The 17478-nt window shown below is 36.3% G+C and overlaps 1 protein-coding gene across 1 annotated transcript; it reads left to right on the top strand.

Moving 5' to 3' along the window:
* The first annotated feature begins 310 nt into the window (after window positions 1–310).
* On the top strand, window positions 311–16623 carry LOC101247956 (E3 ubiquitin-protein ligase listerin). The gene is made up of 17 exons (XM_010327951.4): window positions 311–539; window positions 635–737; window positions 807–869; window positions 1411–1488; window positions 3005–3096; window positions 3657–3759; window positions 4380–4532; window positions 4719–5368; window positions 6138–6609; window positions 7279–7745; window positions 10947–11679; window positions 11994–12702; window positions 12913–13940; window positions 14052–14510; window positions 14863–15093; window positions 15479–15843; window positions 16310–16623. The coding sequence occupies exons 1-16, from the start codon at window positions 484–486 to the stop codon at window positions 15704–15706; spliced, it is 5625 nt and encodes a 1874-aa protein (XP_010326253.1). The 5' UTR covers window positions 311–483; the 3' UTR covers window positions 15707–15843; window positions 16310–16623.
* The last annotated feature ends 855 nt before the right edge of the window (window positions 16624–17478 follow it).

Below are 17478 nucleotides of genomic sequence, written 5' to 3'. Positions count from 1 at the left end.
TTGCATATAAAAAATAAAAAAATAAAAAATATAGAACTTTTAAGGTTTTGAATTGCGTAAGATAATATGATCTTGATAATGTAGAGTATATATCGAAAATCCGAACATTACCGACCGATCAATGTGAGCTTAATAACATAGTTCAATCCAGTGTGAAGCACGAATAATTTACCTAATTTAATATAATTCAAATAATTTAATAAATTTATTTTAAAAAATGTTAAATGATTACAGATTTTTCAACGTATAAATATGATTTTTTATTCACTCACTATATTGCTTATATTTTATGAAAATTGCATCATTATTCGACTTTTTATGTGTAATGACAAATATATTAGGGTTTTTGTTGTGAAAATATAAATGTAAATAGAAAGAAAAAAAAGTTTATGATTGAAATTTGGAAGAGGCAAAACAGTGAATTTTGCAAACATATAAATTGTAGTTGGGGTGTTCGCTTTGTAATCAACTTTTTCTTGAATAATGGGGAGACCGAAAGGAGATGGAGCTAGAAGCAAGTCTCGTCCCTCTAGCAGCAGGTGTATTTTCTTTGTTTTTTTGATTCTTTCTTGTAGTTATCGTTTCTCTCTCTCTTTTTTTTTTTTTTATAATATTTGTGATATTGGTATTCCAGTCTTGCTGCTTCTTTGCTGCCCCAAGGTTCTACGCCTGTTGGATTTGGAGGCTATATGGGTTGTTCCCGTGTTGACTCAACTGAAGATTCTCCCCCTTTCTTGGTACTACTATTCATGTGGCAACCATAGAATTATGTGTTTGAATTTTGACCTAATTACTTTCTTTGTCAGGATATTGACAGTGAAGTGGCACAACACCTCAAGAGGCTTTCCAGAAAGGACCCTACTACTAAAGTAATTTCATTATTCATTGTTTGGATAGAATGGATATAATGTCTACTTAAGAGAGATATCAATTAGAAGCAACTTGGAAGAGCTGGTTTTAAGTATCAACTTATTTTTGTATATGCTCAACTGCCCATATGCCACTGATGCTTTATTTTTTTTTTTTGGTAACAAATGTAAACATTACCATACCACCACAAAACATTTACATCTTAAAGAGCACCTATTCCTGGAACAGTTATAGGCCTCCAATAACAGAAAAACTAAATACATATTAAATGCTGAATAAAATCTCTACAATTATGAGCTTACTTGAATTATTTAGCAAAGATATTCTTTCTATAATCTTCTTCTTTATCTGCCTAACTGCCTCTTCAATTTAAACAATTTTTCCTTTGAACTTCTTCCAATTTCTTGCCCTCCAAGTATGATATAAGATTGCTCCACATATGGCTGCCATAATTTCCTTGAACTGCTTCCAATGTTTCATTTTAGCTTTATTTTTTTTATTGACAAGGCTCATTAAAATTCTTTTTTTTTTTTCAAACAGCTAAAAGCATTGACATCACTATCTCAATTATTCCAACAAAAGACTGCAAAGGAGATAATACCGATAACGCCACAATGGGTATGCTCACTCCTCTTTCCTTGATGCTAGTCAATACCCAAATAAGAAAATCTCTAGGCTATTGGCCATGCTATATCTTATATTACAGAATTTGCACATTTGGTGCTCCTTTTAAATAACGTGCCCTATGGTATAACATTGCGATATTTGGGTTTCATGCTTGTTCTCTTCAACTTTTAAGCAACTCATACGAAGAAATTTTACCTTTTTGAACTGAATGATGGAATGTTAAATTTCAATTGGTAAGATTTAGCACTGAGTCCTTCCAAAATTTTGAAGAATCCATCCGTTTTTGTCCTGCAATATGGCTATATCTAATAAGTTAGGACATGTATCTCCTCTTCACTAGTAACAAACACCTTTTCAACCTCTTAATCACCAAGACTTGAAGGATTATTACGTTACTTTACACAACAAAATTTATATTCTAGCATATTATCATCTGAGAACTCATTCAACACTGGAGTAAAAGAGGAGGAAACATCAAACTTACTTGCAATCCCCGGCCCACAAACTTCACGCCTCTCTTCAACAAGTGGGAATCCACAATCTCAGGTTTAGTAGAAAACTACAAGAGTGGGAGTCAAGGAGTTTCAAAGTTTGCAGGAGGTACTATACAAACATATCATAGTTCCCTGTAATGAGGGTTCAAGGAGATGGGTGCCGGTGATGAGGAGTGATAACATTCACAGTTAAATCATTTTACCAGAAGTAGTTGCAGTTACGGTTTGGGTTCCGAGGAAGAAGTTTTTTTTTGAATGAATGGTAACGAGGGGAGTGATTCTGACGGCTAAGAATCTTACGAAGAGAATATTACTTATGCTAGTTGGTGTTATATGTGCAAGTGTTCGGGCGAAGAAGGTGATCATCTTTTGTTGCATTGTGAGATGGAGTCGGTTTTGTGGAGGGTGGTCTTGAACTGTAGGTCAACAGTGGGTGATGTCAGGTATTGTCAGAGATGTGTTGCATGGAAGACAGGCAATTGGAGGTTGCTTGCTAGCTCATGTGGGTCGTACTGAGGGAGAAAACTAGTAGAACATTTGAGGGGACTGAAAATGATTTTATACATGAGATAGACTTTTGTCTTTGATTGCTTTTTTGTGCACCCTTGTGACTTCTAGATAATTGAGTCTATTTTGTAGAGAATCAATTATGATGTAGATTCTCTGCTTATTTTATACAAAAGTTTTTCCCAATATGTGAATAAAATTATTTACCTTATCCAAAAAATGAAAAAAAGGATCAGACCAATTAAGTTCAAAAATCATTTTAAATTTCTATTTCAGATGAATACAACTTGAATTTGTAAATATGATCTCTTGTATAGTGGTTATCAAAAAACTTATGCTCACTCATATTATATGTTCATGAAAGGTTAGGTGCATCCGTCAGAGTGTTGGGTTGTTGAAACTACGGAGTCTTACTATACTTTTAATCTTTTTTTCATGGTTTGGGTTGCATAAGTGCTAGTTATCACTCACTTAAGTGGCCTTTATTCCCCTGTTCTTCCTGTTAGGCATTTGAATATAAGAAGCTGCTACTGGATTACAACAGAGAGGTTCGACGAGCAACTCATGTTACCATGACAAACCTTGTTGGTGTTGTTGGGTATGTACTTATCTTATATAAGTCAGAACTAGATATAGTTAGTTTCTTGGTTCTGCTACATGTACAAAAGTCTAATTTCAGAGTAAATTAGCTGTGATGACTTGCCTACAGTTTCTTAATTTATCCTCTTTTTTCTTTATTTTGATAAAAACTGGATAGTTTTTGTGCTGCTTGTTAGCTTCTATAGATAGATTGCACCTGCTGGCAGTTATAGTGTTGTTAGTTAAGTAACGTCTTAACAAACACTTACATTTTATCAAAGTTAACTCCTAAATCATTTACTGATTGGGTGATACAAATGATACCTATGTTAGAAATAGTTCTTTCTTCTCCATTAGTTGAAGCTTGATTCATAATTTGGAATTTTTCTTCTGTTCCAACCTCTAAGCACATTTAAACTGCCCAAGTTAAATCAATCAATTTACTTTGAAATGGATGGAGTATCTTTTACAATCTTTTGTCAAAATTCATACCATCTATAGCTTTTAAATATTTGGTTCCTTCCGGTCCTTTGCTTTAGGTGATTTTTGTGGTCTTTTCCTTTTCCTTTTTTTTTGCAGAAGAGACATTGCTCCATATTTGAAGTCTTTGATGGGACCATGGTGGTTTTCCCAATTTGATTCTGCCTATGAAGTTTCCCAAGCTGCAAAAAGATCATTTCAGGTTCATGAGTTTCTCAGAAAGTAACTTAACTGTAAAAATACTACCTTTTTTTTGTTAGATGTAGATTTACTACCTAATTGCATGGTTTTCTCAAATGGGATATGAAGATGAAATAAACTTCTTCTAATTGTACTATACTCCAAAATGAAATTGATGATCAATGTGCAAGTGTATGAGCGTGGTGAAGTGAAATTATAAATGAATTACATGTAACAGTTTCTTCATAATAACTTGTATTGGTTAGACTTTGTTTATGTTTGACCAGCTCTGCTTTGCTCATCATGGCATAAAAATTATAAATGTAGAGTACCTCGTTATAAAAAAAAACATATTGTAGAGTACCTACTCTGTTAATATGCACCATTTGAATCTATTTCTGAATGGATTGTTTTTGTGATCTACAATTTTTGATCCAACGGCATTTTATGTAATCTGTGTAATTTATAATCAGTGGGCATGATCTTAATGATCAAGGAGATGCTATTAGTTCTACTATATTCTCTCTGTTTTGTTGATGAACTTCTTGACTTAGTTGTTTGTTTACCTACACCAAAATTAAGCAAAACTTTCAGCTGTTCAGTCTTCATCACAGCCTTACTGCCATATGTGAATATTATCAGGCTGCTTTTCCAGCACAAGATAAGCGACTAGATGTCTTGATTTTATACACATCAGAGATATTCAGGTACATTGAGGAAAATTTAAAGCTTACTCCCCAGAGCATGTCAGACAAGAATGTGGCATCAGATGAACTGGAGGAGATGCACAAGCAGGTAATATCTGTTAACGTTTAGTGATTGCCTGAATTTCTCCTTGGTGCTGACAGATGGAGAAACCAGCTTACTTGTCAAAAGATTTAGACTTCTCGCTGCTTCTCACATTTGATTCTTACAATCTTTTTTTTCCCACTCCACAGTCGTCTTGATTTATTTTCGTTTTCTTACTCTAATTGATCCCAGGTAGTTTCTTCATCATTACTGGCGTTGGCCACCCTTCTTGATATTGTGGTCACCGCACAATCTGAACGGCCTGTTTCGGAAGCCGAGTCAAAGCGTGCTTCTAAAGCCAAAAGCATAGCTATTTCATGTGCTGAGAACTTGTTAACTACTCATAAGTTATTTTTGGAATTTCTGAAATCTCAGAGCTCTGCTATTCGCTCAGCAACATATTCAGTCATGAGAAGTCTCATAAAAAATATTCCTCATGCTATCAAGAAAACAGACATTATAGATCTTGCGGATGCAATACTTGGAGCTTTTCGGGAAACGGATCCCTCATGCCATTCATCAATGTGGGATGTGATTTTACTTTTTTCGCGAAAATTTCCAGAGAGCTGGAGTAGCTTGAAGATTAAAAAATCTGCTTTAAGTAGATTTTGGCATTTTCTTCGAAACGGCTGTTTTGGATCGCAGCAAGTATCATATCCCGCTCTCGTGTTATTTTTGGATGTTGTACCTGCACAAGCAGTTGAAGCACAGAAGTTTCTTCTTGAAGTTCTCCAGAATCTGTGGGCAGGAAGAAGCTTGAGTTATTCATCACATCTAGACCGTCTTGCACTTTTTGAAGCAATGAAAGAATGTTTTCTATTTAGCCTGAAAAACACTGATAGGTGAAGAGTCCACTGAACTTTTCCCTTTGAACTTCTGTGGTCCCATCACCTTTTTTTTTTGTGAGAATTGGTAACATTGTATTCTTCGGCATTAAGGATATGCCGGGGACCTTTAGAAAAAAACAAAAAGCATAATACTTACAACTTACAAGGATCCTAAGAATTCTAAAAGTTGATCTGAATCCTCTAATCCTGTCTCGTTACACCAAAAATATAGAGATACAATGCAATTCCAGTTAACATTGTGAATCAAATTGGATATATCTTCAAAATTCCTACTATTCCTCTCCTTCCACACTGTCCACCAAATGCAGTGTGGAATTAAATTCCACCAGGTCTTCCGTCTCTTGCTATCTCCTCTTCTGATCCAGCAACTCAGTATATCAGCTGTATGTTCTGTCATAGTCCATATCACTTCTGAAAAGTTGAGAAACGTGGACCATATTTGTGTTGTGAAAGTACAATGTAAGAATAGGTGACTATTAGTTTCCCATGTTTTCCCACATAAAGAGCACCAAGGAAGTATGATCTTTCCTTTCCTCAAGACTTCATGTGTCACACATGCATTTCTGTTGTTATGCTTCCTCAAATCTATGATGCCCAAGCCACCTTCATCATTTCTTTGCAAAAATACCCACTTGACCAAATTGTATCCTTTGTTCTCTCTGCAGCCATGCCAAAGAAAATCTCTACTAAGTCAGCATTGTATTTTTATGTTCAGAATTGTTTATTTTAGTTTCTTTGCTCAAATATGTATTCCTTCTTTCAGGTATTCTGATGCAGCAGATCCCTACAGATTTCAGCAGACACTTGCAGATCAGATTCTCTTAAAGCTGCTGTGGCATGAATACCTATTTTCTGTCAGCTCAAACAACCAGGAGAGGGTCTTTTCTTCTATGGATTTTTCTTCTGGTGGTATTCAACCTTCTCATCAGGCATCAAGACAACTTAATGTCAAAGTTACTGAGGGTTATGCGCAAGATCTTGGGAAATGTATTGTTGAAATCCTTACAGATATCTTTCTTCTGGAACCTGATTTGCTTTTGCTATTCTGTTCAACATTCCAAGAGACCTGCCTTGGTGTATTTCAAGAAACAGACAGTTCTATTGAGAATGGTGAAGGGGTGACTGAGTTCTTGTCAGTAGTGAATCAACAAGCAGTAAGGAAAGGTGAAACTTGGCCTCTAGTTTATTTGGTGGGACCAACATTGTCGAAGTCATTCCCCTTGATTAGAACACTTGTAAGTTATTCCTTGGTAATGTTTTCTTTTGATAGTGTTTTTGTGAGTGGAAAATAGTTTGGTCTGAACCCATAAACAGAGGAAAGAGTGTGAGAGGGAAAAAGGAAATTTGGATATGTTTGACAAGCCTGTTCCTATCTAAAACTACTTTTCTCTCTCTTCATTTTAACCCTTTGAAGACAAACTTGCTGACCACTTATTTTAGTGAGTATTCATAGCTTAGCCTTCTCTTTAGAACATTATGTTTTGGGAAAGGAAAGACCCAAGATTTCTGTAGCTGCATATTGTTGGCTTGTTTATGATTCACTACTGAGCTCCCTGAATAAGGTTAAGCCCAAATTCAAACTCATCTTATCCACAAATGATTCTTTTTTGGTTTTCACCATATTCCTGAAACCGGCCTGATCAGTGATGTGTATGCATTTGTATATGCTCCTTCGGGAATATGTAAATAAAATACTCTCACACCTGACCCTAGCAAAAGTTGCTTTGATGATTGTTTTTACCAATATTTTTCAGTTTCACTTTGATTCTCTCATATGAGTTGTACTATCTAGGATTCCGTTCTTCAGTATAAAAATGATTCTAGAATTCCTGTGTTGGGAATTACTTTGGCTTTTATCAAATGTTCAGTTTCACTTTCATTCTCATATTGGTTGTCAATTCTAGGATTCCCCTAATGCAGTGAGATTTATGGTGGCTGCTGTCTCTATATTTAGTCCGCGGAAGATAATTCAAGAGATCTTTTGCATTGAACCCGAAGGAAACCAATTCTTGCATGTCTTCAAGGAAACCTTTATCCCATGGTGCTTGCAGGCTAACAGTCCCACTACTAGCGTGCGTCTAGATCTCTTGCTTTCGTTACTTGATGATGAATACTTAGCGGAACAGTGGGCTAGCATCATTATGCATGCAACAAATTTGGAAGAACTGAAATCTGTCAATGGAATTGTGAGCTCTGATTGCCTTTCTCTATTGGCTATGCTCATTGAAAAAGCAATAACAAGAACTAGCAATAGAAGCACTGTGCAAGTTCCCTATGCAGCCCATTGGCACCATCATCTGTTGGATTCTGCTGCCGTTTTTGTTGTTCAAGCTTTTCCACCTTTTGGATCTTCCAATGTTTCGTATATGCGGTATGTGAAAATAACTGAAATATTTTCTTCACACATGTCTCCTTCAATTTACTAGATAGTGATTATCTAACGATAAATTGGTTGCATTTTCCCATTTTTAACTTTGATTCTAATAAGTTATGTTGTGGGTGTCATTTCCTTATATATTAAAATATGATAATAGCCAAAGTAATCTTTAAAATGTAACCATCATTCATCTTCACATTTACTAGTCCTTCCCACCCTCAAGTAATATTTGTACAGATTATCTTTTATATATTTTAAAGAAGAAATAGGATAAAAAGTGTTAAGAGTAACGAAAAAAAATGAATAAAGTTGTCTCAGGAACATAGTGATATGAAAGCTCTATCTTAGCAATGAATAAAGTTGATTACCTAAAAACTTATTTTCAGCAATGTCATTTTCTACGGAAGTTAATTTGCACATTTTAGATAAAATCATTACAACCTGAAAAGACATGATAGCATAAAATATAAAAATATCATTCACATCAATAAAAAAATATGATATAAAAACCAAATAAATAAATAAATAAAGTAAGCCCGGGGCGTAGGTTTTTACGCTCAGGGCTGATGGCCCAAATTTTAGGACTTATGTCCTATAGATTTACGCTTTCAATTTGCGCTCTAGGCATTTTTGATATGCCTCGAGACTCGCCCTGAAAACGTTTTTGAAAACAGTGACTGGGTCTACCATATTATTCTACATTAGTACTTTCTGTTACTATCATACTATCTATTGTTTTTTACTATATCCGTCATTTCTTATACTTTTGTTACTTCTTCTGGACTGCTTTGAACTATTTTTCCTTGAGCCAAGGGTCTTATTGGAAACAACCTCTCTACCTCTGAGTTAGGGGTAAGCTCTGTGTACACTCTACCCACTCCACTTTGTGGGACTACACTCGGTATGTTGTTGTTTGTATTATTGGGACCAAGAGTGATTATTTTTTGCTTTGAAATCTTGGTAATTGTCTCCTGTCTCAAAATTGTATAATGAACATCTCAATGTGCTATACGACAAGTAGAAGCTTGAGTTAATAATTGATATCAGAATATTCAAACCTAAATTTTATGCTACACATACAAATCTTTTGGGCTCCTTGATAAGAAGATAAAAATCTTTGCCCTAACTCAATCCCAAAAGATCCAAAAAAATAACTCTTGAGATGAACATTGGCCAACATTATATGAGGAGAGAACAACCCATGCACTGTAACACCCTCTGCATTAGGGTGGGGGGTGGGATTCCATATCGAATCGAAACCAAATTTCCAGATTTTGATATGCTATTTGGCTTAAGTTTTTGAAAAATTCGGTATGGTATAAGGTATTTAGGAAAAAATGCAGAGTACCAAGACCGTATCGGAATACATGCTAACTTATACAATACACATACACACATACTTAAGATTATAACACTAGTATAGCAGGCCTAATAATTTAGTTCCTTTATTCTTAGATTCTTTAATCCAGTGTTTTTGAGAGCGTGAAGTGGCAAACAATGACAAGGCCCCACTTTGCTTAGAGCGTGAGCCGTGAAGCGAAGTGCTCGCTTCATCAAAGTAAACACAATTTTTTCTTTTAAAAAGACCAAAATAATTCACACAACACAAGAAAACACAAAGAGAAAAGGACAAATAGATAAAATTAACAAACTCAAAAAATGAAGTAGAATAACTTGAAATGTCAATCAAATTAACGAAGCGAAAAAATGAAATAGTAGAGCACCTGTGAAAAAAGTAGAGCACATGACAAAAAAAGAGAGAAGAAAACAAAAGGAATTGATTCAATTGAATTAAATACGGAGTAGAAAAAAATAGAATAATTTAAATTTCAATTATAAATCAGCAAAGAAAAGAAGGAAAAACTAATAAAGAAAATATAAGCTGAAGAAGTAATGAAGCTGAGAAAACTACGTGAAGAAGAGAATGAAAAAAAGAGCCACTACAACAATGAGAGAAATGAAGAAGAGAGGAGAAGAAAAAGAAGAGAAGGCCATACTTGAGCTTGAAGAAGAAGAGAAGCACTAAGTTGCAACCAGACCAGAAGGTTGTCACCCTAATTGCAGTTGCAGAAGAAAGTCACTTTAGAAATAGTACTTCTTCGCCTTAAACCGTCCAGCTTTTAGACAGAAGGTAAAAGGATACACTTCCTACAGCTTCACACTTTTACCCCTAAAGTGAGCGCTTTTTTCTTGTCGCTGTGCTTCATACCTGTGTAGCGATATACCCCCTGCCTCATGTCTCTTCTTGCTATAAGCGAGGAAGCAGACACATTCTACAACGCTGTTTTAACTTTCCACACCTTTTTCTCGTTACCTGTCTTTTACCAGAAATAGATAGTGTCGTTCTTATGTCATTGTTTGATTAATTGCAGATCTTTCCTCTTAACTTAGTCAAGAAAATGGGTTAGCTTCGAAAGACACTTTCTTTAGTGTTTTGTCCAAGATTTATCTCTTGAAGACAATTTTTTTTTAATAAATCTCTATACAAGCTGAACAATCGAAGTTACCAAACCAAAAAGATAAAAAATAAAACCATACCAAATTTAGTAAATATTGGTATTGATATAGCATTTCAAGAAACCAAATTCACAAACTGAAAAGTCTAAAAGCCATCCAAACTGGCCAACGAACACCCATACTCTACATCTGAGTTGCTTGGACTCTCCAGAAATGTTGTCGTACCCACATCGGGTACTTTGTGTATACACTATTTTTGAGGATCCGACACGTGCCGATCGATATTTTTGAAGATTCGAAGCTACATGTCAATACACGCTAGAGTTGGATATCTGGAACATGATTAAAAGAACATGGCCCCAACGTCCTATACATCAAGGATAGGATGAGCACGGTGCTGATGCTATGAGGGTTAACTTGACCACAAAAATTAACTCATTATATGTAGGTTGTCCACTACAATATAAGGAGACAACAACCCATTTGCTCAACCAACATGGGGCACAATAGCACTCTTTTTAAGTTTAAAGACATTATTCTCAAGGATGACAACATGTTTATCTTCCATAATTTGGAACCTGTGGTTATAGTCTGTCTGTTTTTGTTTTTATCTCAATATCTAGGCTTCAGTGGCCTGAGGTGTTGTTCATTTGTTTAAGACTACAGTTTGTAGCACAACACTCACAAACCCTTTTTTGTTATTGTTTTATTTTGGGTTGTTTTGTTGTTCTGTTGCAGTGCTGTTCTGGGTGGCATAGCAGGAGATGATGAAACAAACTTTCTGTCCCGCAGTACACTAGTACTAGTATTTGAGGAGATTCTTAAGAAGTTGACAGTTTTCATGATGGATTCTCCCTTCATATGGGTCAAGGTCATGTGTTCTGTAATACCTGTCAGAGACAATAACACAGAACTGGGATTTGAACCTTCTATGGATGTGAATGAGATGGCCGATTTTGCTTTACAAGTGCTTGATGGTGGCTTTTCTGCATTGAAATGTTTGCATCATGAAGTTGAGCTGCTTTCAGGAATCTTAGCTGCAATATTTGTAATTAAATGGGAATGCAGCATGGCTACTGTCTTCAACAATAAACTTGGTGAAGAATCCACAGAAAAAATAAAGTCAAGGTTTGCTTCTTGTGAGCTAGTGCATGCTCTCCATCGCAAAATTTGTAACCAGTTCCTATTTAGTATCAACACAGATAGTCGAAATATCCTGGAAAGCATCTTGGTCCAGACTGTAAGGAGTGCTGTGCTTAAGGATGAAAATATGGATACTGTGGAAGTCACATCTTTATGCTCTCACTGGGTCCTTGAACTTCTTGAATGTCTCTGTCAAGATCAGTTTGAGGTACAAAAGCTGTTAGACAGATTTCTAAGCCAGGATGATTCTTGGCCTGTTTGGGTTGCACCAGATATTAAAGTTGGGAAAGGAGCAGCTTTGGTGAAAACTGAGAGTGCTTCAATTGATGTGAGTTCCCTTCCCGCTTAAGTAATTTATATTGATCAGCTTTGGGATGATCTTGTGCACCTGTTTTTCTATTCCTTGCTATGTCCTTGTTGGAAAAGAGGGAGTTACAGTGAGGTTTTATTGTTTGACACATTCTTTTCTTTTTTTTTTTTGATGAAGTAAACATATTCTTGTTAACTTTCTCATTCAACGATTTAGTTTTATAACATTTTGTGGCATCTTTTTAGATTTTCCAAGGTGAGTTACATCATGTTATGCATTCACATTAGATCTATATTATAAGATCTCATAGTTTTGTACTTAACTTTTTGCAGAACCCAAAAGGTACCAGGTTTGTTGCTCTGATAGACAGGCTTATACCAAAGATGGGGTTTGATAAAATCATAGCTGGTGCTGTTTCTAATACGTCTTCATCTTTAACTGAGGATCATATTAATCAACCTACCACAACTCTGCAATGTCATTATTCCCGTGCCTGGCTGGCAGCTGAAATCTTGTGCACTTGGAAATGGAATGGCGGCAATGCCTTGTGCTCCTTCTTACCTTATCTCTGTGAATATTTTAATAGTGAATGTTATACACCTGAGGATGAGTTGTTAGGTTCTATTGTCACCATTTTGCTCGATGGTGCACTTATTCATGGGGGAGTTGCAGAACTGAGTCTTTCAAATTTATCTCCTGTTACACACGTGGAAAATATTCGAGAACCCTTTATGAGAGCTGTTATATCATTAGTGTCTAAACTTTTTGAAGATGATGTATGGGGAAAAGACAAGGCAGTATTTCTTTTCAATCAGCTTTTGAATAAACTCCATATTGATGAAACAATAAATAGAAATTGTTTGAGGATACTTCCTTCAGTTATGGACGTAATTGTTAGACCCTTGAGTGTTTCATTTGGCCAAGGCGCTGCAAAATCGCAGTCTGCTTCTTCTGACTGTTGCGAAGTGCAACAGGCTATCATAAACTGGCTCCAGCGAACACAATCTTTTCCACCCTTAAATGCATGGCAAACGACAGAAGGTAAATTACTCCTCTCTACAATGTGTCAATTTTGTAAAGGATTTAAACAACATAAGAAGTAGTCAAATCACTGCCTTGATTAGTGGCAGATGTATATGTTGGCTTATGCATCTAATATCTGATTTCTTTTTCCAATCCATTTGACTTAAACATATTTCACAAAATCTGCAACTTATCCATTGTAAGTGTAATGGAATTTTGTACTTTCAGATATGGAAGATTGGTTTCACCTTGTTATATCCTGCTATCCTGTACGACAAATTGAAGGAGCAAAAGGGCTAAGACCAGAAAGATATGTCAGCTCTACTGAGAGAACGTTACTGTTTGAATTATATCAGAAGCAGAGAAAGAATTCAGCATTATCTGTTACAAACAAGCTGCCAGTTGTGCAGATTTTGTTATCAAAAATGATTTTGGTTGCAGTTGCTTATTGCTGGGAAGACTTTAGTGAGGATGATTGGGAGTTTGTTCTATACCGTTTTAGGTGGTGGATTGAAGCAGCAGTTGTTGTGATGGAGGAAGTTGCTGAGAATGTGAATGGTGTTATTACGGATGGTTCTAGTTGTGAACTTTTGCAAGTTATGCTGAAGAGGATCAACGATACCGTTTCAGTGGACTCTTCTCCAATTTTACTCGGAAGCAATGCTCTAATTGGATTTTCTTCATTTTGCAATATAAGTGGTATTGAAGCAAAAGAGCCTGTTGATGTTTCTAATCCCTTGAAAATTGACAGATGGGAGATGGCCAAACACCGAATTATCGAAGCTGTTCTTCGGTTGTTCTTTTCTACTGCTGCTACCCAGGCTTTGGCAAGTTCTTATTGTAGTGAAGCTTCTTTCATTGTAGCATCGTCTATTCTTGATCATTCTCAGTTCTGGGACTTAGTGGCTTCACTTGTCGTCGAGTCCTCTTCAACTGCAAGAGAGAAGGCAGTAAAATCAGTTGAAATCTGGGGCCTAAGTAAAGGGCCAGTTAGCTCTTTGTATGCAATGCTGTTTTCTGCCAAGACACTTCCTTCCCTAAGATGTGCTGCATATATTATTCTTTCAACTGAACCTGTGTCTGACTTATCTTTGTACACTGTCGAGAAGACATGTTCATCTGGTGGAGATGCCTCCAACAACCAAGATACAGACGGTTCTGCTGAAGAAAGTCTCAATCTTAGGGAAGAAGTTTCTTCCATACTGGAAAAGCTACCATATGATGCTCTGCAAATGGACTTGCTTGCATTTGAACGGGTTAGCTTTTTGTTCCCCTCTCCCTTTGGGTCTTTTTTTTGCTTCTTCAAAGCTAATGGAGAAGCATGGAATAAACCACTTCTGTTTGCTAAATATCCTTAAATTTTTCAGATAAAGGTCTTTCTAGCTTGGTCTTTGTTACTTTCACATGTAGTATCACTACCATCATCATCACCCCTGAGGGAGAGAATGGTTCAATACATTCAAGAATTTGCTACTTCAACAGTGTTAGATTGCCTTTTCCAGCATATCCGTTTGGAATTTTGTGTACCATCAAGCTTGAAAAAGAAGGATTCAGAACTTCCAGCTTCAGTGTCAGAAGCAGCAAAATGTGCAACCCGTGCCATCACTTCTACTTCTGTATTATTTTGCTTGGAATCACTTTGGCCTGTCGGACCAGAAAAAGTTGCTTCACTTGCTGGTGCAATTTTTGGCCTCATGCTTTGTGTTCTTCCCGCTTATGTTCGAGGGTGGTTTAGCGATATACGTGACCGTTCTACTTCATCTGCCATTGAATTTTTCACTAGAGCATATTGTAGCCCCCCTCTGATTATGAATGAACTGTCTCAGGTACGAATGTCGTCCTTACGCACTTGAGATACTTGAACATTTATTGAAATGAATTCATGAAACACTTACCAAAATAAAGGGAGTTCCAGGGGTTTTCCTGAAAATCTGAAATCATTTTTATTTTGAATGTGGTAGGGTCATACATTTCTTTCAGTGCCCTGATGTATGCTAGCCAAGTGGAAGTTTGACTGGCAAACTGGCTGCTATAGAATCTTACCCTTTTAGTTAAAATAATCCAGTCTGGATGAATATGAAGTACCTGTACTTGCTTGTGTTTGTAATCTTACTTCCGGCACAAGACTTATGTTCTTTGTGACCATAAAATGCCTTGCTGACCTTCATTCAAATGCAGATTAAAAAAGCCAATTTTGCTGATGATAATTTCTCTGTCACCGTGAGCAAATCTGCAAGTGAAGTGGTGGCTACCTACACAAAAGACGAAACAGGAATGGACCTAGTAATTCGTCTTCCGGGATCTTACCCTTTGCGACCTGTGGATGTAGATTGTACTAAGAGCCTTGGCATTAGTGAGGTTAAGCAGAGAAAATGGTTAATGTCAATGATGTCATTTCTTCGTAATCAGGTGTCTCCCACTGACTTTGGATCTGTGCATCATTCTCCACTCCCTGATCATTTCCTCTATGTCTCTGCTCAGTACTGTTAGTTGTCAGTCTCCCATCTGCTATATTTGAATTTATTGCCCTTGACATACATAGCTGTTACATTTAATAATCTGCTCTTTGATCATGCATATGTTTCTTACTGAGGCGCACCTTTTAACTTAAAATGTCACCCTTCACTTTTATATATACCAAGTTTTAGGTATTGGTATTTTACCATCTTTGATGTCAATTAATTGCTTAGTGTAAGTTGTGTTTCTTGAATGACCAGCTAGTACTTGGATATTCTCAATGATCCCGCATACACTTTGCGGGCAAAATTGATTACCTGTTTTTCCTACAATGCAGAATGGTGCCTTAGCTGAAGCCATTTGCATATGGAAGCGGAATTTTGACAAGGAATTTGAAGGTGTGGAGGAATGCCCCATATGTTACAGTGTCATTCACACTTCAAATCATAGCCTCCCACGGCTAGCTTGCAAAACCTGCAAACACAAGTTCCATTCAGCATGCCTCTACAAGTGGTTCTCTACTTCTCACAAGTCAACTTGTCCATTGTGTCAATCTCCTTTTTGATGTACCGTTCAAAGTGGTGATGCCTTAGTGCCGTAAAACGTAATTTACCCTTGGATTCATTGTCCATCCAAGTTATATGCCGAGTTTGGTGAATATGACCCCATTTGTGGGTTGCTATACTCTTCCTACAGCTAGTTGTAAGTGCCCTCTCTCCCCCTTTCCCTCGCTCTTGTGTTTTTTTGTATGCATTATTTTCTTACAGGGCTGATTTTTCTTCTGGAAAGACATGTTGGCTCATTTGTATATATAGAAGCTGCTAACTCGAACAGCTAAACAATCTCAGTTCTCAGATAAAGGAGACCAACCAAGCTTCCTGACCACACAAGAATAGTCTTAATCAAAAAAAAAAAAAAAAAAAAAAAGAAAACTCCAGCTTACCTGATGTTATTACTTCACATACATATGATATAATATGATTAACTGGTACCCGTGTTCAAAAATTTCTGCCCACTTAAGGTGGTGGCATGAAGTTTCCTCTTGAATGCTTTTTGCAATAATTTTCATCCCTTGAAGAGAGGGGAAGTAACATTGTGTTTGATGTGTGGGGGGTTGTCATAAATTTTGTAAGCTTAATTGACATGGTTCTTCTCCTGTTTGATGCAGTTGAATATCATAATTGGTGGTGAAAACCTGGCATGCAGGCATAGAATGGTACCAATCTGCTTATTCCGACTGTAAATGACAGTTATCTAAGAGTGCTAGGTGTAAAAACAAACATGTAAAGAATTTCCCTTTATTTATTTATATATGTGCGCATACAAAATCCGGGGGATGGGAGATGTGTTTATAGGTTAGTTATTCTTTTGGTTACATTTTGCGTCTCTGCCATTTTTGCTGCTACTCCCTGGATGATGATATTGTTTGCCACTCCATTTTCACATTTTTTTATTCTCTATATTCTCCTTTATGAGGTTCAACAGCGTACAATAGGGATGTCATTTGTGGGTGGGGCTATCTTTTTCAATATTGACACATCAACTGGGTTAGTTTGGATCTTTAAATACCAAATCAAATTATTTGCATTATCTTTTAAAATCTATAAATCAAGCCAAACCAAATCAATAATAGTTGAGGTTTTTATTCTCTTATTCTTTTTGTTAATCGAAGAGCCAATTTTCTTCACTTGATTCCAAAGAAAGCGCTGAATGCTAAACTTTATTTTCTCTCGTCGAATAGCTATGCAATTTCAAGTAAAATGTACATTAGAAAAACTGAAAATCAATAACATGATATTGAACATAAGAGAAATGTTATCATGATCCAGGTAGTAGGCGTAACATGGCGTATAAGATTTCGAAAGGCTCCATGCAACTTTCATCATGTTAGAAATAGAATAAAAGAGATAAAAGAGGTACATTTCAACTCAAACCCATTTATAAAAGTAAAGCGGAAGTCTAAAACATTGTCTCAAAGCCATCTAGTACATAAGATTTAATTTGGGTGAAATCTGTACATCATGTTCAAAATTGAAGTAAGGAACACTGAAAACAATAACTGTCCCTCCTTGAAGCATAAGGACTCATCAAAGCTTGGAATCTCCTCTATGCACTCTAGCCACAAAACTAGTAACCCTGACTGTAAGAGCTACATTGAGAAAATGTAGGTAAGAGTATGCGTTAGTGCAAAATATGTACTAAGTATGATAGCCATTCATAAAATGTATAAAAACATGCTACAGGGGAGATACCTTCATAAGATACAACTATCAAGCTAAACATGTGATAAGAGTTAGAAAGCACGAGTCATAAAACATGGTCAATGCCCATAATCGC

The sequence above is a fragment of the Solanum lycopersicum genome, chromosome 9 (assembly GCF_036512215.1).
Source record: "Solanum lycopersicum chromosome 9, SLM_r2.1".
Lineage (NCBI taxonomy): Eukaryota > Viridiplantae > Streptophyta > Magnoliopsida > Solanales > Solanaceae > Solanum > Solanum lycopersicum.
This window is presented reverse-complemented; position numbering and strand designations above follow the sequence as displayed.